Here is a 20690-nt window from a genome sequence, read left to right as displayed (position 1 = left end):
CAGCTGGACGGGGGGCGGACTCCTCCGCTCACAGGACCATTATCGGAAGTATGAGCCGCAAGCGTCAGCAGCAAGCGACCGGGGGACCTGCAAGGGTGGGGTACCACACTTTGTTGCAAGGTCCATCTGACTCGTCGGCCGGGAATGAGACAACGGGAATAATCCACAGCGGCAAGCCAGGTACGGCACGATGCGCACCAAATCCGCCCGCCACTCTATATCGGGTGAGCTGTGATACTTAGTAGTGCTAATTTCCCGTCAGGCCTAGGCCTATACCCACCATCCTACCCATTCCTTCACCATTCTCTTGGCCATCTGATGGTTGCGTAATCTCCAATACCGAACGTCTTCTGACGTATCAAGGGTAGCTCGCTTTGTTGGGCGCCTCGCTTCTCTTGATCCACTTTACCCTGGGAATGGCGGCTGCGGACTTCTGCGTTATGCACGAACGAGAATGCCTGTCTACGATCCGAGAGCAGTGGGGAAAGCGTGTTCGCACCTCACCTCCTCATGAACTCCGCCCGACCGATTCCCTCTACAAGAACATGCCAAGGGGCCGTTATTCTCCTTAGCTGAACCACAGCTGTTGCCATGGACGAGGAGAAGCAGCAGGCGGGTCCCTCCGCCACAGTTGCTGCACAAACCGGCCCCCAACCGGCCGAGCCTGAACTGGTGGATAACCAGAATTTCGAAGGCCAGTTCAACTTCGGTCGGTTGGTTGTTATCCTGAGCGCCCTAGCCTTCACCTTGTTCGTGTCGTTCTTGGACCAGACCAGCGTATCAACCGCGCTCCCCGCTATTGCGACAGATCTCAACGCCTTTGAAACTATATCTTGGATTGGTTAGTTTAGCAGACGCCCGGCTGGCGCGCCACCAGAATACTGACCGTCACCAGGCACATCTTTCCTCATCGCGAACACTTCGTTCCAGCTCATAAACGGAAGGCTGAGCGACATCTTTGGTCGGAGAACATGTCTCCTGTAGGTGCCCTGAATCTGCATTCCTCGTCGCAGCATCCATGTAACATCCCACATTCCGTTCCACTAACTCTATTGTTATAGCATCTGCATGGTTCTTCTCGCCATCGGCGACCTCTTGTGCGGGTTTGCCAAATCAGCCGTTGCTCTGTACACGTTTCGTGGCATCGCAGGCATAGGGGCTGGCGGCATCAATAGCCTCGTCATGATCATCTTCTCGGACCTGACAACATTGCAACAACGGGGCAAATACCAAGGACTCATGGAAGTGAATATTGCGCTGGGCAACGGCATCGGCCCGTTGATCGGGGGTGCTTTCTCGCAGTCAAGAGCGGGTTGGAGATGGACTTTTTGGTCTGTTGCCGAGACTTCATGCTTTGGTGGTGATGACATGAGCTGACATGATCTCTAGGTTCGTTGTACCTGTAACGGTCATTGCTGGCATTGCCGTATTCCTCGCGACGCCTCAGAGTCAGAAATCTCAGGGCAGAATGATCGACAAGGCCAAGATGATAGACTACCCAGGAATGTTCCTGAGCCTAGCCGGCGTCATCTTCATCCTAGTACGCAGCAGCTGCCTTCCCGCATCCCAAGACAAAATCCCAGCTAACCCCACCCCACAGATCCCCATCTCCGGCGGCGGCACCACGTACGAATGGTCGTCCGCCCTCGTCATCAGCTTCCTCACCATCGGCACCATCCTCATCCTCGCCTTCATCATCGTCCAATACCGCTTCGCGCGGCACCCGACCATGCCCTTCCGCCTCTTCGAGCTCCCCTCGGCCAAGATCCTCTTCGCGCACAACTTCATCTCGGGCGTCGTCTACTACACGGACCTGTACTACCTGCCGCTGTACTACCAAGTCATCCTCGACAAGTCCCCGCTCATCTCGGGCGTCCTCATCCTGCCGCTCATCCTCGGCTTCTCGCTCGCGTCGGCGGCCGGCGGCCTCGCCATCGCGCGCCTCGGCCGCTGCAACCCCGTCATCCGCACCGGCTACGTGCTGTGGACGGCCGGCGCGGGCGGGCGGATCGCGTTCGGGCCCACGACGTCGCTGGGGACGATTGTGGGGTGTCTGGTCGTCGAGGGGGTGGGGCTGGGGTTGTCGATGCAGCCGGTCATGATTGCGTTGCTGAGCAACACGCGCAAGGAGGATCGCGCGGTGGTGACGGGGCTGCGGAATTTTTTGAGGACGGTGGGGGGCGCGGTGGGGCTTGGGGGTGCGGCGGCGGTCATTAATAACGTGCTTGTTGATCATTTGCCGGCGGGCTTGCCGCGCGCGGCGGCGTCGCAGTTGTCGATTTTGTTGGATACGTTGCCGAAGGAGCAGAGGGCCGAGGTGGTGGAGGTGTATATGAGGGGGTTGCATATTGTTTTTTATTTTGGGGCGCCGCTGATTGGCGCTTGTTTGGTTAGTAGCGCGTTTTTGACTGATGTGCCGCTGGCGACGGCGCATGATAGGTATAAGAAGGAAGGGGAGGGAGGAGGAGGAGGAGGAGGAGGAGGAGGGGCGGCTGTGGTGGAGCGGGATGGAGGGGCTGAGAAGAGGGCGCAGAGTAACGGGGAGATTGAGCCGGTGGCGGGAAAAGAGGCAGAAGCATCAACATCATCAGCAGCAGGTGGAGGCGCCGGAGATACGGGAGAACGCGGGTTGGTTCGGCCGGGGAGAGAAGGAGATACTAGCGGGTAAGAGTCCCCGGTTGCGAGACCCCGGGTTGATGCGACGTGGAAAAAGGTTAAGTGTAGATGAGGAAGAGGCGATCAACGAAGTCCATGAGAAACACATGGCCCCCTTTTCGGATGTTGCAGCTACCGTTTAGTCTGGCTGACCTTTCAACCACCAGGATGTTTCACAGGACTTCGAGAACGAAGTTTGCTGAGGAGCAAAAGGAGTCAAATGACCAGATTGAAACTCTGCAGGCGAAAAGAAAGGAGTAGTGATGCAGTGTAAATAAAAAAAAGAATCAAAGTTTCTATGGCAGACCATCGTCCTTCCCCATAAGAGAATACTCTAAATGTAGGGCTGTGGTAAAGTCTTGGGATCGAACATGCCAGTCTCGGTGTAGTACTTTTCCCATTCCTCCAACAACTGCACCAAGACTTCCGGCATTTGCTCCGCCAGATCGTGATTCTCGCCCGGATCTTCATCGATGTTGTACAGCTCCCACTCCTCCTTGCCCAGCGGCGCCGGAATGAAGACTGCCTTCCACTTCCCCTTCCTGATCGCGCGCTGCCCGAACAGCTCCCAGCCGGTGACGTCCTGGCCCTCCGGGTGCACCGCCTTGGCCTCACCCTTGAGGTACGGCACCCACGACTTGCCACGCGGCGTGACGACTTCACGTCCGCGGAAGCTAGTACCGGGATGCGGGATACCCGCGAGATCGAGAACAGTCGGCAAGATGTCCATAACGGTAGTAAACTCGTGCGTGATGGCACCCCCACCCCCACCACCAGCCGCAGCCGTCAGCGGCGGGTACCGCACAACGCAAGGACAACGAATACCGCCCTCGGTCGTCCAAGCCTTGAAGCCACGCGACGGCGCCGTAGCGGCCGAAGCCCAGCGCGGGCCGTACCAGACAAACGAGTCCGCATTACCGATGTTAGCAAGCGAGTTGTCGTAGAACTTGCGGACGACCTCGACGAGCGGCACGCCGGCCATGACGGGCAGCGCCTCGAGCAGCTTGCCCTCGGCGCCGTTGTCGGACATGAACAGCACGAACGTGTTGTCGAGCTCGCCCGTCGACTCGAGGTGCTGGATGACGGTGGCGAGGTGCGCGTCGAGCAGGTCGACCATGGCTGCGTACGTCTCCATGCGGCGCGCCGAGTCGGCTTTCTCGGAGGCGCTCATCTCGCTCCATTCTTTGAGCATTTGGCCGATCATGGGGGCGGGCTCGACGTCGGACGGGACGAGGCCGCGGGCTTTGAGCTGTTCGAGGCGCTGGGTGCGGAGTGCGTCGGGGCCGGCGTCGTATTTGCCGTGGTATTTCTTGATTGTCTCTTGCGGGGCTTGGAGAGGCCAGTGGGGAGCTGTGTAGGCGAGGTACGCAAAGAATGGCTTTTCCTTCTCTGCGTCGGTGCGCTCTTGGAGGAAACTGACCATTTGGTCGGAGAAGGTGCGCGTGGAGTAGAAGTCACGGGGTATGTCCTTCTTCCTGTCCAGGAACTTGTCGTCTCTCATCCACAAGCCGTCTCCGCACGCTGCGGCCGGGCGGAAAGGGTGGTCACCCAGCTGAGGCTCGTTGTTGTAGTGATTGCCAGCGCCAGCTAAATAGACGAAGCTCTTGTCGAAACCACGGGCGTGGGGTGACAGCTCTTTCTTCAAGCCAAGGTGCCTATCTCGAGTCAGTGATCCTAATTTCAACAAACATTTGTCTGCGGGACTCACCACTTTCCGGAAAGAATAGTGTGATAACCGTTATCCTGGAGGATCTCAGGGAGAGCAGCTACCCGAAAATTGAGGTATCCTTCGTATCCGGGCTGACCCTGATATTCCGGCCTTGTGCGCATGAATTCGGCCATTTGGCCAAGTCCAGCTATGTGATTGTCTGTGCCGGACATGAGCATGGAGCGGGTGGGCGAACACGCTGATGCAGTGTGAAAGCCAGTCATTGTGATGCCTTCCTTAGCAAGCCGATCGAGGGTCGGAGTTGGGATCTCGCCTCCATAAGGTCCCGTGTCACTAAAGCCGAGATCGTCGGCAATGACGACCAGGAAGTTGGGTTTCTTGTGAGGAGCCATGTCGCCTATGTTGATTCAGTGCTGACGGATTGTTCTGTGCTAGGTGAGTCCAATCGCGTGGGGAATCTATGAGTTAAATTAGCGGATGCTAATATTAGTTGGCGGCTTTCCAGGTGAAGCCGATAACCTTAAAAACCTTAGTTGCGTGCTTTGGCCTGTGCTGACGTGCCCTTATCGCTCTCTATTTAGGCAGGCGGAAGCATCTCCTCAATGCTGAGACGACACCACAGTCCACAGAGGTGATACGGCAAACCACTCACGAGGTTATCTATGCACATCCACATAGAAATATGGAAGCCCTCACACCACGCAATGGGACACGGTGGCTTCGTGGGATTTATTGGTGCCAACGCAAAAGTAGAGAGTTTGTGTTACATTCCTCGGAATATCGGCAATGGTATGTCGAGTAGCAAGTCTAAGCATTGTAGTCTATCATGAGTTCTGTTGTACGAATCTACTTCGTCTCGTACGATATTCTACTTACGCCATTTTTCCTGCTGATTTTGCGCACTGTGATGCTTCCGCATAGCTTGGTCGATGCAACGTGCGTACCACCGCAAGGGTATGCTCCGGCGCCGACGATGTCAACCGCCCGTAGCAACTCTCCGTCCGGCGCAGTCATCTCAGGCGCGACGTAAACACACTTCTCTCTACACTCTTTCTCCGTCCACCAGAACGTCTTTACGGGCAAGTCTTTCTCTAGCATTTCGTCAACCTTCTTTTGAATGGCCTCCTTATATTTGCCGTCGATGGGCCCAATGAACTCAACATGGGCAGCCCCGGGGTAATGCTGCGCCTTTGACTCCTCCAGCTTCAGTTCGGGCGTTTCTGCCTCGACTTGGCGCACAGCCTATGACCAAACGATAAGTGACGAATTCAGAAATTTTGGAGAAGTGTCGTACCAGTCCAACTACGTGCCCAGCATCATGGATCCGTGAATGGAGGTCGCGCTTCTCGGCATCGATGGACTGCTTCACAGTCTGGCCTGGCGTGAAAGCCTTGCCGGAGAAGCGCCCAAAATGAAGCACGCGGCCTTCGGAGGCCTTCCTCACGGCCACAACTGCAAAAGAATCGTCGCTCGAGTCTTCCGCAGTCATCGAGCCGGTGTCGGTGGGCTGGCCTCCGCCCTGCACGTAGAAGATGGTCTCCTCGGTAATGACCACGTGGTCGTCATCGGTTGCGTTCTTCAGCAGAGCCTTGTCGGCATCTGGAAGACTCGTGACGGGCTCGACAGATACAACCTTTGTCGCATACTCTCGCAATGTATCCTGGTGCAGATAAACGAGTTTGGTTGATGTTGCGCCGCGTGCCTTGTTGCCTGAGGTGTCAGTTGCGATTGGTGATGTCACCAAACAGGAGTACTGACCATTTTTGCAACCAGCAAAACAGACCCCAAAGTGTCAAGGAAAGATAGAGGATGCAGGGGCAGATCACAAAATCGGTCCCAAGAAAAGTGTGCACACCCTGTCAAGCGTAGGGCGTATGCAGTAAGCGTTATCGAGTCTTATCGGCTTGTGAAACCGAACCTCGGTGGCGCGTCCCTGGCATCAGCCTCCCGTTGCTTACCCGGAGAAATTCCCCGCTCATGCGCAGCGTCCATTATGCATGCCAGGATGCTAATCTATGCTAGGCTCTTGGTTTCCCGAACAAGGCCCATGCCGGGCCGAGTGCCACTTTACCTGTCTTGTGAAGGTGCAAGGCGGCTAATACGGAAAACCGTGACAGTTCAGACCCTCTTGCTGGCCGCGTGTGGATCCTCCGGTGTGGGGGCCGTAACTGCCATGTCAAGTGTGATGGCTACAGTCAATGGCTATGCTTTTCCTCTGCTGTTATCTCGGCTCACCTTCTGAGATTCAACCCTTCTCCATCCCTGTAGAGGGCGTATGGGGCAATGCGTGGGCGCAGTGTGCGTCTGGGCACTACACTTTTTAGGCCCGATAAGGGTTGAAATTCTGGCCCCGGGCACCACCTTGCCCACCATGCTTGGATCATCAACCCACTAACGCGTTACGCTACCAAATCCGGTCCAATGTTCTTGCCGCGCTCAAGGTTGCCTTGTTCATGCGTTCCCGGCGGGAGGGGCAAGTGAAGTACTAAGACTGGAGCCGCCTGCGAGCCTCCCGCTCCGTAGCGTTCGCTCTCCTGCTTCTACTGCACATCGTCTCTGACCATGGGTTCCATAATAGAAACTCCCAAGGGCGCCGCCTCGAAGCTCTTCACGCCTCTCGAGATTGCCAACGGCAAAATTACCCTCAAACACCGCGTCGTCCTTGCTCCTTTGACCCGCAACAGAGGCGTCCCTCTGAGTGCTGAAAGTACACCCGAGAAGCCAAACCGCATATGGTACCCGGACGAGCTGGTTGCGGAGCACTACCGCCAGCGCACCACAGATGGAGGCCTTCTTATCAGCGAGGCGCTTCCGCCTAGCCTAGAGGTACGAGCCAGGACAAATCCCCGGATTGGGGCTATACTGATGCGCTTCTTCAGAGCAACGGAATGCCCGGCGTGCCAGGGATATTCATTCCCGAACAGGCTGCTGGCTGGAAGAAGGTGACTGATGCCGTGCACGCCGCCGGAGGCTATATCTATGCCCAAATCTGGCATGCTGGACGCACCACGATCGAGCCCTTCACGGGCACTCCCGCGGTTGCCCCGTCAGCTGTGCTCTGGGACGATCCGGAAGAGTGCTATCCCTACCCTCCCGTCGGCGCGGACAAGCCTGTCAAGTTCAGGGAGTATCCGCCGATAGAGCTGAGCGTTGAGCACATCAAGCGGACCATCGGGGACTATGTCAAGGCAGCGAAGACGGCCATGGAGGTCGGCTTCGATGGTGTCGAGATCCACGGCGCCAACGGCTACCTTCCCGAGCAATTCTTGTCTTCCAACGCGAACAAGAGGACTGACGAGTACGGAGGCTCTCCCGAGAAGAGATGCAAGTTTGTTCTGGACCTGATGGCCGAGGTCGCCTCTGCAATCGGGGAGGAGAATCTGGCGATCCGATTGTCACCGTTCGGTTTGTACAACCAGGCTCGTGGAGAGCAACGTGTCGAAACGTGGGGCCACCTGTGCCGAGAACTCAAGAAAAATCACCCGACGCTTTCGTATGTCAGTTTTCTCGAGCCGGTATGTTCCCTGGTTCCATCAAGTAAACAGTATTTGCAATCTAACAGACACATAGAGGTACGAGCAGGTGTTTTCGCCCGAGGAGAAGGATAACTTCCTTGCATCGTGGGGTCTTTTGAACGTTGATTTGTCAATGTTCAGAGAGATTTTCAACGCCGGGCCGAAGCCAACTCCCTTCTTCTCTGCGGGCGGTTGGAACGATGCAAACTCGTGGGGTGTCCTCGAATCCGGCAAGTACGATGCGCTGCTGTATGGACGCCTGTTTACCAGCAACCCGGACATCAAGGAGCGGTTAGAGAAGGGATATCCGCTCAGGAAGTACGACCGTTCTCGATTCTACGGTCCTTTCCCCGACAGGGAAGTAGCGTACACGGACTATCCGACGTGGGAGGAGGAAGTACAGCGCGCGGCAAAGCAGGGCAAGAAGGTCGAGGTCGAAGCGACCGAAGATGGCGGGCGACGAATCAAGCAGTAGCGCAGTAGATTACGCAACGAAGCAGCGAAACAAAGTTAGGGCGACGTGACACGAGCCCGATTTTTTGACACAAGCTTGACAGCTTCCTTGTTTCCAGCGAGCGCAGCCACAACGCAGAACAAGTGCATTGCGGCGGTGTGCGCGTGAGTTGGGCAGTGCCGGCTCCAGGCCAGAACCAGCAAATGATGTTCAGGCACGGCTCGGCACCTGCAAGCCGCGCACGCACACATGATCGTGAAGCGGCCGGCACCTGTCCGCGCGCGCGCAAATCCGGGGAAAAGGCCAAAGCCCGCTGGTCGGGCGCGCGCAGATTTGCGGGGCGCCGAGGTGTAGGTAGGTATTGGCCCCGAAGAGTAGGCGCCACAGGCGCTGACATGCCGAATCAAGGCGAAACCTGGCAGCGACACTGAGGGCGTAGATCGACAACTGGGATGCGCGTACAGCTGCCGCATCCTTGATTACCGCGCGCGCTCCACATCAATCGCAACACCACGCCTGCGCCAGTCCAAGCTCCCTGTGCTCCGCGCGTCCGTTGCGTACTCCCGCCACTCTTAGTCTGCTTGTCACCACCAACGCCGTACCCTCGCGCCTCTCGTTTGCGCCGTGCCCCTCGGCTGACCCTGCTACGCCGTCCGCTCCAGAGCTGACCCTGCTGCGCCGCCCGCTCCCCTATCCACCAGCTCCAGCCTCCACGCCTCGACGGCGCAACTACCGCCGACATTTTGTTCGTACACGCTGCTGTCATCCCGGAAGGGAAGCACAACCATGGGCGTAATCTCAGATCGTCGGTCAGCCTCTTGGGCTGGCATTCCACTCCGCACCCTTTCCCTCATCACGGTTGGTCTTGTCGCAACTTTACTCTTGAGCATGCGCTGATTTCCGCCCCAGTTGACATTCCAGAATTCAGCGCTCATATTGGTACGCACCGCTCCCAAGCTCGAATCGGCCCTTGTTCATGCGGAATACCCATTGGCGGCACTAGTTTGGTCTGGGAACTTTCATGGTTACGATTTAGCACTTCGTAGCTGTTGATGACCCGACGAGGAGCTCCGGGAACCTGTCCCCATTGGACATCAAATCACAGTAAGGGAACAGCATGCTGACGTTCGCTGGCAGGTAATGCACTACTCGCGCATCATGCCGTTGACGACTCCGCATCGATATTTCACGAGCACCGCAGTCTTCATGAATGAAGTGCTGAAGCTTTCGATATCTCTCACCATGGCACTATACGACATATCCTCGGCCCTTCCATCGTCCACGCCGGCGACAACACTATTCCAAGCGCTTTCATCCGCCGTGTTTGCTGGCGACAGCTGGAAGATGGCTATACCCGCAATGCTTTACACGCTTCAAAACACCCTGCAATATGTGGCGGTCAGCAATTTAGATGCCGCCACTTTTCAAGTCACATACCAAATGAAGATCCTTACGACTGCCATATTCAGCGTAACACTGCTGGGGCGGACCTTAACGTTGCGTAAGTGGGTCAGCCTCGTCCTGCTCATGGCGGGCGTCGCCATCGTGCAGATGCCCTCTGGGAACGATCCTACGAGCATGGACAGCTTGAGGCTGGAGAGCAGCCGTCTCTTCTGGCCGCGCAGCATCGAAGAGCTGCGGGATCTCGGCAGCGAGACTGCTAAACAGCTCATGAAACGCACGACGCATCACATGGTCAAGAGATCTGCAACCTACGAGGGCATTGAGGAGGATGTGGCGCTTCAGCACCCGCAGCTCAATTCTTCCATTGGACTGATTGCTGTGGTGGTTGCTTGCGTGCTCTCGGGCTTGGCGGGCGTTTACTTTGAGAAGATCCTCAAAGAGTCGCACACGCCGGCTAGTCTATGGGTCCGCAACGTCCAGCTATCATTCTATTCTCTCTTTCCAGCGCTTTTCCTGGGTGTCATGTTCATTGACGGAGAAGAAATAGCCAAGTACGGCTTCTTCGTCGGCTACAATTGGGTCGTCTGGGCAGCTATTGGGTTGCAGGCCCTCGGAGGCGTCGTAGTCGCCATGGTTGTGTCGTATGCCGACAACATCGCAAAGAACTTCGCCACTAGCATCAGCATTCTGTTGTCTTGTCTCGCGAGTGTATGGTTTTTCGAATTTACCATCTCAAGACAGGTAAGCGGGTCCTTCCCTCCCCAACATTGCTGCTCGACTGACTTTTCTAGTATGTTATCGGCACCGCCATTGTGCTCTTCTCGACATATCTGTACACGAGCAATGACCGGGCTCGTCCACCACCAATCAAGATCGCGAGCTTCGAGAAGACGATTGTAGATAGAGAGAACGGCTTCTTCGATATGACGCCAGGAACAGGCGGCGGCAACCTGCTCAAGACGCCGCGCGTAGACCAGGGTCTGTCGAGCAGCAGGCCCACCACTCCCACCATGGAGAGGCAAGGATTCAAAGGATTTGATAAGCGCAACGAATAAGCATGCAAAACTGGAGGATGAAGTAACGAGATACCAGGAGCGATGAGTTTGTTTCGAGAAAAGGAGATTCAGACGTATGGCGTAGAAAGACTTCGGAGGAGGCGTGCCACTGGCTGGCGTTCCCTACCTGAAAAACTTGGTCACCGCGCTTTTGAACGCGTGGAAAGTGTACTTCGGCAATGCGTTCATTACTTTTACTTCAGACTGATGAGAAAAGAGAGGGTAAATGGTATATGAAGCATGCGCGCAAGCGCCGGTAAGAGGGCAGGCTCTCCGTGGTTGATGAGCATCGAATCATTATTTTTCTCTATTCCCCAAACTTTCTTTTTTCGAGCCCTTGTTTCTGTGAAGCGGTATGTTTGAGAAAGTTGTTCGTGGCGTTTCTGAATGGTGTTCTGCCTGGTGGATTAGGCATCTTCCTTCGCGACTTCCGCTTCTTGTCACTGCCATTTCTCCCCCACCTCACGCCTCATACCTTACACCCCACAAAGTGAACCCTTTTCCGCCTCACTCCGCCCGCGTGGGCATATGATTCTCCTTGCATTACTATTCTCAGCTACCTGCTTTTGACGTCCGCACTGAAGATGGACGGATCCATCTTCGAAATGCTGGACAATTTTGAGAGCCACGCTCGTCCGCATGACAACGAACACCTCACGCAGAACTCACGGAACTCAAATACGCATGGAGGCTATGAACGCTTCCAGTCCGCCTTGAACCACCACCAGTATCGCCTGTACCAACATGAGCTGTCACACCGCGAACGCGATAGCAACACTGGGCGACGTCATGCATACGACTATGACAGTTTTGACGATGATGTCACATTTGATGAGTTCGGTACGCAGGTCAAATGTGAACTTGTGAGATCTTCGCTAATTGTGAGTAGACCAGAGGCTGTTGAAACAGCATGATGACGACCGAACCAGGCAGGCGCAGGAGGGTCGCGCTCGGCTCTCGCTCCTGCCGGCAGCCAGCGGCCAGCAATACGCGAGAACCGCCGAATCTCATCGTGGAAACTATAATGGCACAGAAATCGGTAAGAGACTGCAAGGTGGACGGTAGCAAAAAGTAGGGTCCGGGCTGATGACGCGCAGGTCAACCTGGATTGCACTATGCACACCAGGCGCAAGACACTCAACAACCTCGCTCGCAACGCACCCCATTCATGTTCCAGAGCAGCTCTTCCCCACGGGCGCTGCCTTCCAGTCCAAGCGTTAGGGCCAGTCAGCGGGGAGTCTTTGATCGAGGATCCAGCTTTGTGAAGCCGCAAGAGTTGCAACATGCTCCATATGACAAAGATAATATGGTTGAAGCTGGGCCTTCGAAAGCTTTCAAGCCGGATTTCATCCGGGAGCAGTCTCTACGGCAGCCTGAGCAAGGTGGCATGCCCTTGGTCCAGGGTATTGAGCTTGTCTCCACTCACCAGCTACCTGACCGGTTCCGTACCGTCTTCCCATTCCCGGCCTTCAACGCGGTGCAATCCAGATGCTTTAATAGTGTTTACTGTACGAACGACAACTTCGTCGTGAGCGCACCAACTGGAAGTGGCAAGACGGTGATCTTCGAGCTGGCCATCTTACGTCTGGTCAATAGCCACACCAGCAGCTCTTTCAAAGCCGTATACCAAGCACCCACGAAGGCACTTTGCTGCGAGCGGCAGAGAGATTGGGAGAAGAAGTTCCAGCCTTTGGGTCTGAAGGTCAAAGAACTCACAGGTGACACGACGAACGAACAGCTGCATGACGTCCAGACAGCAGACCTCATAATCACCACACCGGAAAAGTGGGATAGCATGACGCGCCGCTGGAAGGATCATGAACGTCTGGTGCAGATGGTCAAGCTTTTCCTTATCGATGAAGTCCATATCCTGAAGGAAGATCGCGGCGCCACCCTCGAAGCCGTCGTTTCACGCATGAAGTCCGTCGGTACGGACGTTCGCTTCGTCGCTCTGTCTGCTACAGTGCCAAATTTCGAAGACATTGCAATCTGGCTGGGGAAGTGCCCCACGAACCAGGACATACCTGCGCGAAAGGAAAGGTTTGGTGAAGATTTCAGGCCAGTTAAGCTGCAGAAGCATGTCATCGGCTTCGGCGGAAATACTATAAGCGACTTCGCTTTTGACAAAATCCTTAGCGATAAGTAAGTTTTCTCCAAACTCTGTTACGAACAGACCTGACCTGATTGATCTCTTTAGGCTGCCGGGAATTATCACCAAGTACTCTCAAAAGAAACCGATCATGGTGTTCTGCTTCACACGGAAATCCTGTGAAGAAACCGCACGTTCTCTTGCAAAATGGTGGCACGAAAGTAGTCCCAGACAACGATTTTGGGAACAGCCAAGGAGACTGCCGATATTTGATGAAGTAACGTTGCGTGGTATGATTTAATTCTTCAAGTCAATATACTTCGCATGCGGTACTAACGTTATCACTCAGATTGCGCGATTAACGGAGTGGCATATCATCATGCAGGCCTCTCATTGCATGACAAGCAGGCCGTCGAAAAGGCCTACCTTGCTGGGGAGCTCAGTGTAATCTGCTGCACATCGACCTTGGCCGTCGGAGTCAACCTTCCTTGCCACTTAGTTATTATCAAGAACACCATCACATACGTGCACCCAAATACTCGGGAGTGCTCAGATCTCGAGATCATGCAGATGCTCGGTCGAGCTGGTCGGCCACAATTCGACGACAATGCTGTTGCAGTCATCATCACGAAGAACGAAAAGGTCAGGCGCTACGAGTTGATGGTCTCGGGAAAGGAGATATTAGAGAGCCGGTACGTTCCATAATACGGCACCCCTCTTCATTTTCCGTTCTGCATGCTGACAATCTGCAGCCTACATCTTAATTTGGTTGAGCATTTGGTGAATATTTACTTTCAGCCATCTGGTATGATGCACACTAACTGGTGTGCAGAATGCTGAGATAGGTCTCGGTACGATATGTGACTTGAACTCGGCAAAGAAATGGCTCAAGAGCACTTTCCTCTATGTGCGCTTGCAGGAAAATCCAACCCACTACGAGATTGAGGGAGATATTCCCGGAAGTACCCTTGATGAACGTCTAGAACATATATGCGCCAGTGGCCTGGAGCTCTTAGCATGCTCCGATCTTGCAGAGGGAAGGGAAAAAATCCGGCTCACAGAATACGGGGAGATCATGGCCCGTTACGCGGCGCGTCTAGATACCATGCAACACTTCATCGCACTTGAACCACGAGCTAAGTTGTCTGAGATCGTATGTTTGTTCATTCTAGAGTTCTTTATTCACGTATTGACACTGAAGGTAGCTTTCTGCAATCTGTGCAGCTAGCGAGTTCCGTGAACTAAGATTCCGGCAAAATGAGAAGCGATTCTACAAGACGCTAAACTCATCGCCTGCGATTAAGTTCCCAATTCCTGTCAACCTGGATCAAACCCCGCAAAAGATCTCGCTCATCATCCAAGCTGTTCTTGGGGGCGCGGACTTGCCAAATGACGAAGATTTGGCCCGCCAGCGCACTCAGTACAATCAGGAGCTCAACCTTGTGTTTCAGCATACTCGTCGTTTGATCCGATGCGTTGTCGACTGTGCCATACACAAAGAGGATTCGGTGATGGTTCGGAATGCGTTGATCCTCTCGAGGAGCATGTATTCGAGAGTCTGGGACGACTCGCCCTTGACAATGAAACAGGTCGAATCCGTTGGCCCGGTCGGCGTTCGAAAGCTTGTGAATGCCGGAGTCAGGAGCATTGAAGATCTTGAACTCGTTGATGCTCAACGTCTCGAAACCATTATGGGAAAGCATCCGCCGTATGGAAATTCTTTGCTTGCAAAGGTCAAAGAGTTCCCGAAGCTCCGCGTGTCTTTGAGGCAAATGAAGGGTGTGGTTAGTCGGCGTCTCGTCGATGAGCTTAGTGCCGTCTTGCTAAATACGAAATAGGAAAGGAGATCGGCGCAGACTGTGACCGTCAATTTCAAGGCCGAAATCGGTTTCATCAATGAGAAGCCACCATTGACACTGGGACGTGGGCCTTCACGGGTCCCGCTATTCGTTTGTCTCATGGCGGAGACGTCAGATGGAAAAATGGTGCATTTCCGGCGCACTAGGTATTCAGAAGACATTGCGTTTCGTTGACCTTCGCTGACTCGTAACAGTGCAGCAAAGCTTGGAAAGGGCCAGGATGTCCTATTCTGTGCTGAGTTGACCAGCATGAACCAGGTTGTTACCTGTTATGTGATGTGTGATGATGTTGGTAAGTTCGAACCTACGAAATTCAATGGTCTGGCTATTGAACAAGAAGTAGCTGGCACAGTGAAATATGCAAGTCTTCAGCCAGAGATACCCGCTCATCTTCAGGCACATTTGAAGATGAACATCTCGAAGAGACGTATGGAAAGCGCAGTTCAACAATCACAACCATCTCGCAGCTCCAACAATGACGAGTTTGGAGACGGCGGTATCGATGATTCGGATCTAGAGGAAGCATGTAACACCGATGAATTCGTTGACATTGATAAGCTGCCGGTGCCTGACTCCATGAACTCTACCATTGGATTCCGTCCCTCCCTAAAGACAACCATGAAAAACACCACAGGAACAGGTCGTACGGAACAAGTGGTGGATGGACGGACGGAAGCACGCGGTAACCCGGCGCCCAAGAAATTAGACAACGGCAAATGGGCGTGCAATCACAAGTGCAAGAACAAGCAGCAATGCAAGCATATTTGCTGCAAGGAAGGATTGGACAAGGCGCCCAAGCCAGCGAAGGCTGTTGGTCCTGAGGCCGGCAACAGTACGCAACGGGGAAAGAAGTGTCCTAATAATAAACAGCTCATTACGGGTGGGAAGACGCAGACTAAGCTCAACCCAATCAAACGCGGCCCAAACATGGACTCTGGAACACCGCGGAACGTCGAACGCTTGGATCTCACAGGACCAGAGAGCCAGCCGGTGCCCCAAGCACACCAGGGTTACGAGAAACTTCGGGCCGAGAAGAAGCGCGCCCTGTCTGAAACTACCCCTGTTTCAATGGACATCTCCAATAAGAGGCCCAGGCATTCCTACAGAAGTGGTGAGCCATTGCGTCTATCATTCCTCCAGAAGGAGAAAGAGGAAGAAACAAACCGACCTATTACAAGCGAGAACAACTATATCGAACCGATTGAGAACCCGGAACCATCGACTCAGGCACACGAGACCAATAGCGACATGTCTTACTACCAGCAAGATGATGAGTACATGTTTCACGGCGATGGAGACTTGTTCGCGGATATAATGGCTGGTGTTGCCTTCCTGGAGCAAAACCCCGACCAACGCGCCGCGGAAAGGAAAAAAGAGCAGGCCCGAGAACAACAAAAGATGGCGAAGCCAGTCAATCCTCAGAGGCTGGCACCTCAGAGAGAAGCAGCTCCATGCCTCAAGCCGAGCAGGTCGTGGTCTCCTGAGCATCCGTCGGGCGGCCTCAGGCCAGCACTCCAGGAGAGATCCTATACAAGCACACAACCACCACGCAGTGCTGGTGGATCCACGAGCTCTATTGGCTCCATTGGCTCCATTGGCTCCAGCCGAATCGCAAGGAAGCCTCTTAGAGGACTGGACACATCGTCTGTCCGGTCGCAATCGACAACCTCATCCAGACTCCGCTGCACAAACCCGGATCCGGATCCCCTTTCCCCTGAGGAACCTTCGCCTCCTGTCATTCCTCCTGGACTCGAGGACGTCGATCCGTGGCTCATCCAGGAATATGCGGCCTACGTCAAGTTCACTTGAATTCGATCTGCGACGGCCTATTTTTCTTTTTCTTTCATACGACTGTATTACTAGGGTATTTTTTTTCTGGTGTCGAGTTTCTTGCTTTGCTGGAACCTTTTCATATTCCGGGTATTTCGATGGAACAAAAAGTCATTTGCAGGATCTATCGGATCTCGGGGAAGGGTGGTTGCTGCTATGCGTCATTTTAATGGGTTCGGGTCGCATTTGCTGCAGCGCAGTGCCGGTTGTGGAGTACTACTATTGCTGCATTTGCAGTAGGCGGGATATGTTATTCTGGGAAGGGTGAACAGGTGTTGCCATGGTCTTGGGACCTAGGGGTAAACGCTGGGAAGCATGATGGTCTGGGAATCGATAATGCAACATGTGGTACGGATAAGGTTAAGATCTGACGCGCTCTGATGGGTTGAGGCATGCACATGCTTCGATGGATAGGGCGACGGGACTGCGCACTAAAGTTGCTGTGACAGAAACTCTCGAGGAGATATATAATAATAATGTTCAAAGCTCGAATTGATAGGAGATGTGTTCGTAGTGTCCTTGTTGATGCATGGCTCGGCATGACGCGGCCGCATCACCTCGGAGTGGGCGCCACGTGACTGGCGGCGCCAAGCCGTGGCCGCATCATCTGCAACAACGCCCAAGCTACCACCTCGAGCTTCAGACCGACTTCCGTCATCACAACCGCCAACTCCACCGCCCTCGCCGCATCAGGATTCTCCCCTCGAGGACTATCCTGACCCCGCACCGCCGCCATCATGGCGCCGCCTCAGGACACGCTGTTCCGCTCGGCGGACATGTCCTTGACCCAGCTCTACATTTCCAATGAAATCGGGCGAGAGGTCGTCAGCGCTCTGGGAGAGCTCGGCGTCATGGACTTCCGCGATGTGAGTGGCCGATAGGATACGCAGGAGATGAGGGAACAGGATATCTTGCAGATAATGGATGGGTTTGGCTAACGGATGCGCGTGTCAAAAAATAGCTGAACGCCGAGACCACCGCCTTCCAGCGTACCTTCACCCAGGAGATCCGTCGGCTCGATAACGTGGAACGCCAGCTGCGTAAGATACCAGGAGACTGGCTCGTTGAGGTTGGATGGAACTGATGAGGGACGGACAGGCTACTTCCACGCCCAGATGGACAAGTCGAGCATCCCGATGCGCTCTATCTATGAGTTTAACAACACTTTGGCCGCGCCTTCTGCTTCGGAGATCGACGAGCTCGCCGACCGCGCTCAGAGCCTCGAGAACCGGATCGCGAGCTTGAACGAGAGCTATGAGACGCTGAAGAAGCGTGAGGTCGAGCTCACCGAGTGGAGATGGGTGCTGAGGGAGGCTGGCGGCTTCTTTGACAGGGTATGGCATATCGGTGGGCGCAGAATAGACCTGGCGGCTAACATGGATACAGGCCCGTGGCCAGACCGAGGAAATCCGCCACTCGATGGACGACCCGGACGACGACGCTCCGCTTCTGGCAGACGTTGAGCAACGCGGCCAAAACGGAGATGCTGAGCGCTCCTTCTCCGTCATGAACATCGGCTTCGTCTCTGGTGTCATCCCCCGCGACAGGATCGCCGCGTTCGAGCGCATTCTCTGGCGTACTCTGCGTGGTAACCTTTACATGAACCAGTCCGAGATCCCCGAGCCCATCATCAACCCGGAGAACAACGAGGGCATCAACAAGAACGTCTTCGTCATCTTCGCCCACGGCAAGGAGATCATCGCCAAGATCCGCAAGATTTCCGAGTCTCTCGGCGCTGACCTCTACGCCGTCGATGAGAACAGCGATCTTCGCCGCGACCAGATCCATGAGGTCAACAGCAGGCTGAACGACCTGTCTGCCGTGTTGAGGAACACCAAGCAGACTCTGGATGCTGAGCTCACGGCTATTGGCCGCAGCTTGGCCGCCTGGATGGTCATCATCAAGAAAGAGAAGGCTGTCTACCAGACCCTTAACAGGTTCTCGTACGACCAGCAGCGTAAGACGCTGATTGCGGAAGCATGGGCGCCTACGAATTCCCTCGGCTTGATCAAGTCTACTTTGCAGGATGTCAACGACCGCGCTGGTCTGTCCGTCCCAACCATCGTAAACCAGATCAAGACGACGAAGACCCCGCCGACTTATATCAAGACCAACAAGTTTACGCTGGCCTTCCAGACTATTATTGACGCGTACGGTACTGCCAAGTACAAGGAAGTCAACCCCGGTCTCCCTACCATCGTCACCTTCCCCTTCCTCTTCGCCGTCATGTTCGGTGATTTCGGTCACGGTTTTATCATGACTCTCGCCGCACTTGCTATGATCAAGTGGGAGAAGCAGCTGTCTCGCGGCAAGCTGGACGAGTTGTTCAGCATGGCTTTCTTTGGTCGTTACATCATGCTTATGATGGGTATCTTCTCCATGTACACCGGTCTGATCTACTGTGATGCTTTCTCGAAGCCCCTTCCCCTCTTCAAGTCCATGTGGGAGTGGCCCGAGGACTTCAAGGCTGGAGACGCGCTTGAGGCTACTCGCATTAAGGGTCACACTTACGCCTTTGGTCTTGATTGGAATTGGCACAGCACGGAGAACGACCTCCTGTTCTCCAACAGTTACAAGATGAAGCTGAGTATCCTGCTCGGATGGGCTCACGTAAGTCGCTTTCCCTCACGATTGAGTGATTGATACTGATAAGTTCTTAGATGACCTACTCGCTCTGCCTTTCCTATGTCAACGCTAAGCACTTCAAGTCTCCCATCGATATCTGGGGTAACTTCATCCCTGGCATGATTTTCTTCCAGTCCATCTTCGGTTACCTCGTTTTCGCCATCATTTACAAGTGGTCCGTCGATTGGTACGCCATTGGCCAGGCTCCTCCCGGTCTGCTCAACATGCTCATCTACATGTTCCTGTCCCCTGGTACGATTGAGGACCCGCTGTACAACGGTCAAGGTCCCCTTCAAATCATCCTGCTTCTTTTGGCCGTCGTCCAGGTTCCCATCATGCTCTTCCTCAAGCCCTTCTATCTCCGCCACGAGCACAACAAGGCTCGCGCCCACGGCTACCGTGGCATCGGCGAGAACAGCCGCGTCAGCGCGCTGGACGATGACGATGAGCATGGCCATCTCAACGGTGGCCGTGAGAGCTTTGGCGATGACGAGGAGGGTGTCGCGCTCATTAGCCAGGACGTGGGTGAGGCTGAGCACGAGGAGTTTGAGTTCTCCGAGGAGATGATTCACCAGGTCATCCACACGATCGAGTTCTGCCTGAACTGCGTCTCGCACACGGCCTCGTACCTGCGTCTGTGGGCGCTGTCGCTTGCCCACCAGCGTCTCTCGATCGTCCTGTGGCAGATGACCATCGGCATCGCCTTCAGCATGTCGGGCGTCGTCGGCATCATCGCCGTCGTCTGCCTCTTCTACCTCTGGTTCGTGCTCACCGTCTTCGTGCTCTGCATCATGGAGGGTACGTCGGCCATGCTGCACTCGCTGCGTCTGCACTGGGTCGAGGCTATGAGCAAGCACTTCATCGGCGATGGCGTGCCGTTCGAGCCCTTCTCGTTCAAGACGCTGCTCGAGGAGGACCCGGTCGAGTAAACGAAGAAAAAAAAGCACGTTTCTTTTTTTTGCTCGACCGAGAGCTTTTCTCCTCGGCCTGTATGATGAAGCATGAGTGAGCGGTTTCCTTCGTCTCAAATTTGCTTTCTACCCTTAAAGTCAGGCGTGTGGGAAGGTGGGTGCGATGTTGTAGATATTTTTAGTGGGATGTGTATGGGGATGCGAGAGGTTGGGAGTAGTGGTCGGCTGGGGATGCTTTGTATAGTTGTGCTTTTGCTGGCTTTTTGTTGTATTAGATAGGCAAACTCATACGGCACTGAGTGCTTCTCAAACATTCCGCTCTTCCTTAGTGTTGCTGTGCGATGTGAAAACAAATTGATGGAGGATTTCCATTTCGATGGGTGGTTGTGCTGCTGTCACCTAATTACTTCACTTATCATCAAAACGCATGAGGAAAACGTAGATCATAGCTAAGAGGCCGAAAGTCACTTTTGCACATTTCCAACTTTCATTTCCCTTTTGAATGCTATGGAATTTTTTTTGCTTGCTCGCTCGCTCTAACTTCTCGCCATTTACAACTCCCTTCTGTCTTGCCCTGCTCTGCACCACCTCGCTGCGGTCATCAACAACAACCTTTTCGATTTT

The 20690-nt window shown here is 54.5% G+C and overlaps 6 protein-coding genes across 6 annotated transcripts; 5 read left to right on the top strand and 1 right to left on the bottom strand.

Moving 5' to 3' along the window:
* Window positions 1-591: 591 nt before the first annotated feature.
* LTHEOB_11931 (Vacuolar basic amino acid transporter 1 protein) lies at window positions 592-2916 on the top strand (the record flags this gene model as incomplete). Its single annotated transcript, XM_035508742.1, has 5 exons — window positions 592-841; window positions 896-980; window positions 1062-1331; window positions 1390-2664; window positions 2835-2916. 5 exons carry the CDS (start codon window positions 592-594, stop codon window positions 2914-2916), a joined length of 1962 nt encoding a protein of 653 aa, XP_035365500.1.
* A 73-nt stretch (window positions 2917-2989) lies between these two features.
* On the bottom strand, window positions 2990-6085 carry LTHEOB_11930 (Arylsulfatase protein; the record flags this gene model as incomplete). The annotated part of the gene is made up of 5 exons (XM_035508741.1): window positions 2990-4310; window positions 4364-4721; window positions 5269-5566; window positions 5619-6026; window positions 6083-6085. 5 exons carry the CDS (start codon window positions 6083-6085, stop codon window positions 2990-2992), a joined length of 2388 nt encoding a protein of 795 aa, XP_035365499.1.
* An 801-nt stretch (window positions 6086-6886) lies between these two features.
* Window positions 6887-8314, top strand: LTHEOB_11929 (12-oxophytodienoate reductase; the record flags this gene model as incomplete). Its single annotated transcript, XM_035508739.1, has 3 exons — window positions 6887-7150; window positions 7204-7839; window positions 7895-8314. 3 exons carry the CDS (start codon window positions 6887-6889, stop codon window positions 8312-8314), a joined length of 1320 nt encoding a protein of 439 aa, XP_035365498.1.
* A 765-nt stretch (window positions 8315-9079) lies between these two features.
* Window positions 9080-10752, top strand: LTHEOB_11928 (UDP-galactose transporter; the record flags this gene model as incomplete). Its single annotated transcript, XM_035508738.1, has 4 exons — window positions 9080-9151; window positions 9203-9232; window positions 9431-10438; window positions 10489-10752. 4 exons carry the CDS (start codon window positions 9080-9082, stop codon window positions 10750-10752), a joined length of 1374 nt encoding a protein of 457 aa, XP_035365497.1.
* A 584-nt stretch (window positions 10753-11336) lies between these two features.
* On the top strand, window positions 11337-16509 carry LTHEOB_11927 (Helicase; the record flags this gene model as incomplete). Its single annotated transcript, XM_035508737.1, has 12 exons — window positions 11337-11592; window positions 11642-11791; window positions 11850-11978; window positions 12054-12894; window positions 12950-13062; window positions 13191-13533; window positions 13594-13621; window positions 13674-13803; window positions 14066-14625; window positions 14680-14764; window positions 14900-14992; window positions 15143-16509. The coding sequence occupies 12 exons, from the start codon at window positions 11337-11339 to the stop codon at window positions 16507-16509; spliced, it is 4095 nt and encodes a 1364-aa protein (XP_035365496.1).
* Window positions 16510-17267: 758 nt separating this feature from the next.
* Window positions 17268-20084, top strand: LTHEOB_11926 (Vacuolar ATP synthase; the record flags this gene model as incomplete). Its single annotated transcript, XM_035508736.1, has 5 exons — window positions 17268-17396; window positions 17492-17570; window positions 17629-17864; window positions 17917-19140; window positions 19191-20084. 5 exons carry the CDS (start codon window positions 17268-17270, stop codon window positions 20082-20084), a joined length of 2562 nt encoding a protein of 853 aa, XP_035365495.1.
* Window positions 20085-20690: the final 606 nt, after the last annotated feature.

The sequence above is a fragment of the Lasiodiplodia theobromae genome (genome assembly GCF_012971845.1).
Source record: "Lasiodiplodia theobromae strain AM2As chromosome Unknown scaffold_55, whole genome shotgun sequence".
Taxonomy (NCBI): domain Eukaryota; kingdom Fungi; phylum Ascomycota; class Dothideomycetes; order Botryosphaeriales; family Botryosphaeriaceae; genus Lasiodiplodia; species Lasiodiplodia theobromae.
Note: the sequence above shows the minus strand (reverse complement) of the source record. Positions and strands in the feature narration are given on the sequence as shown.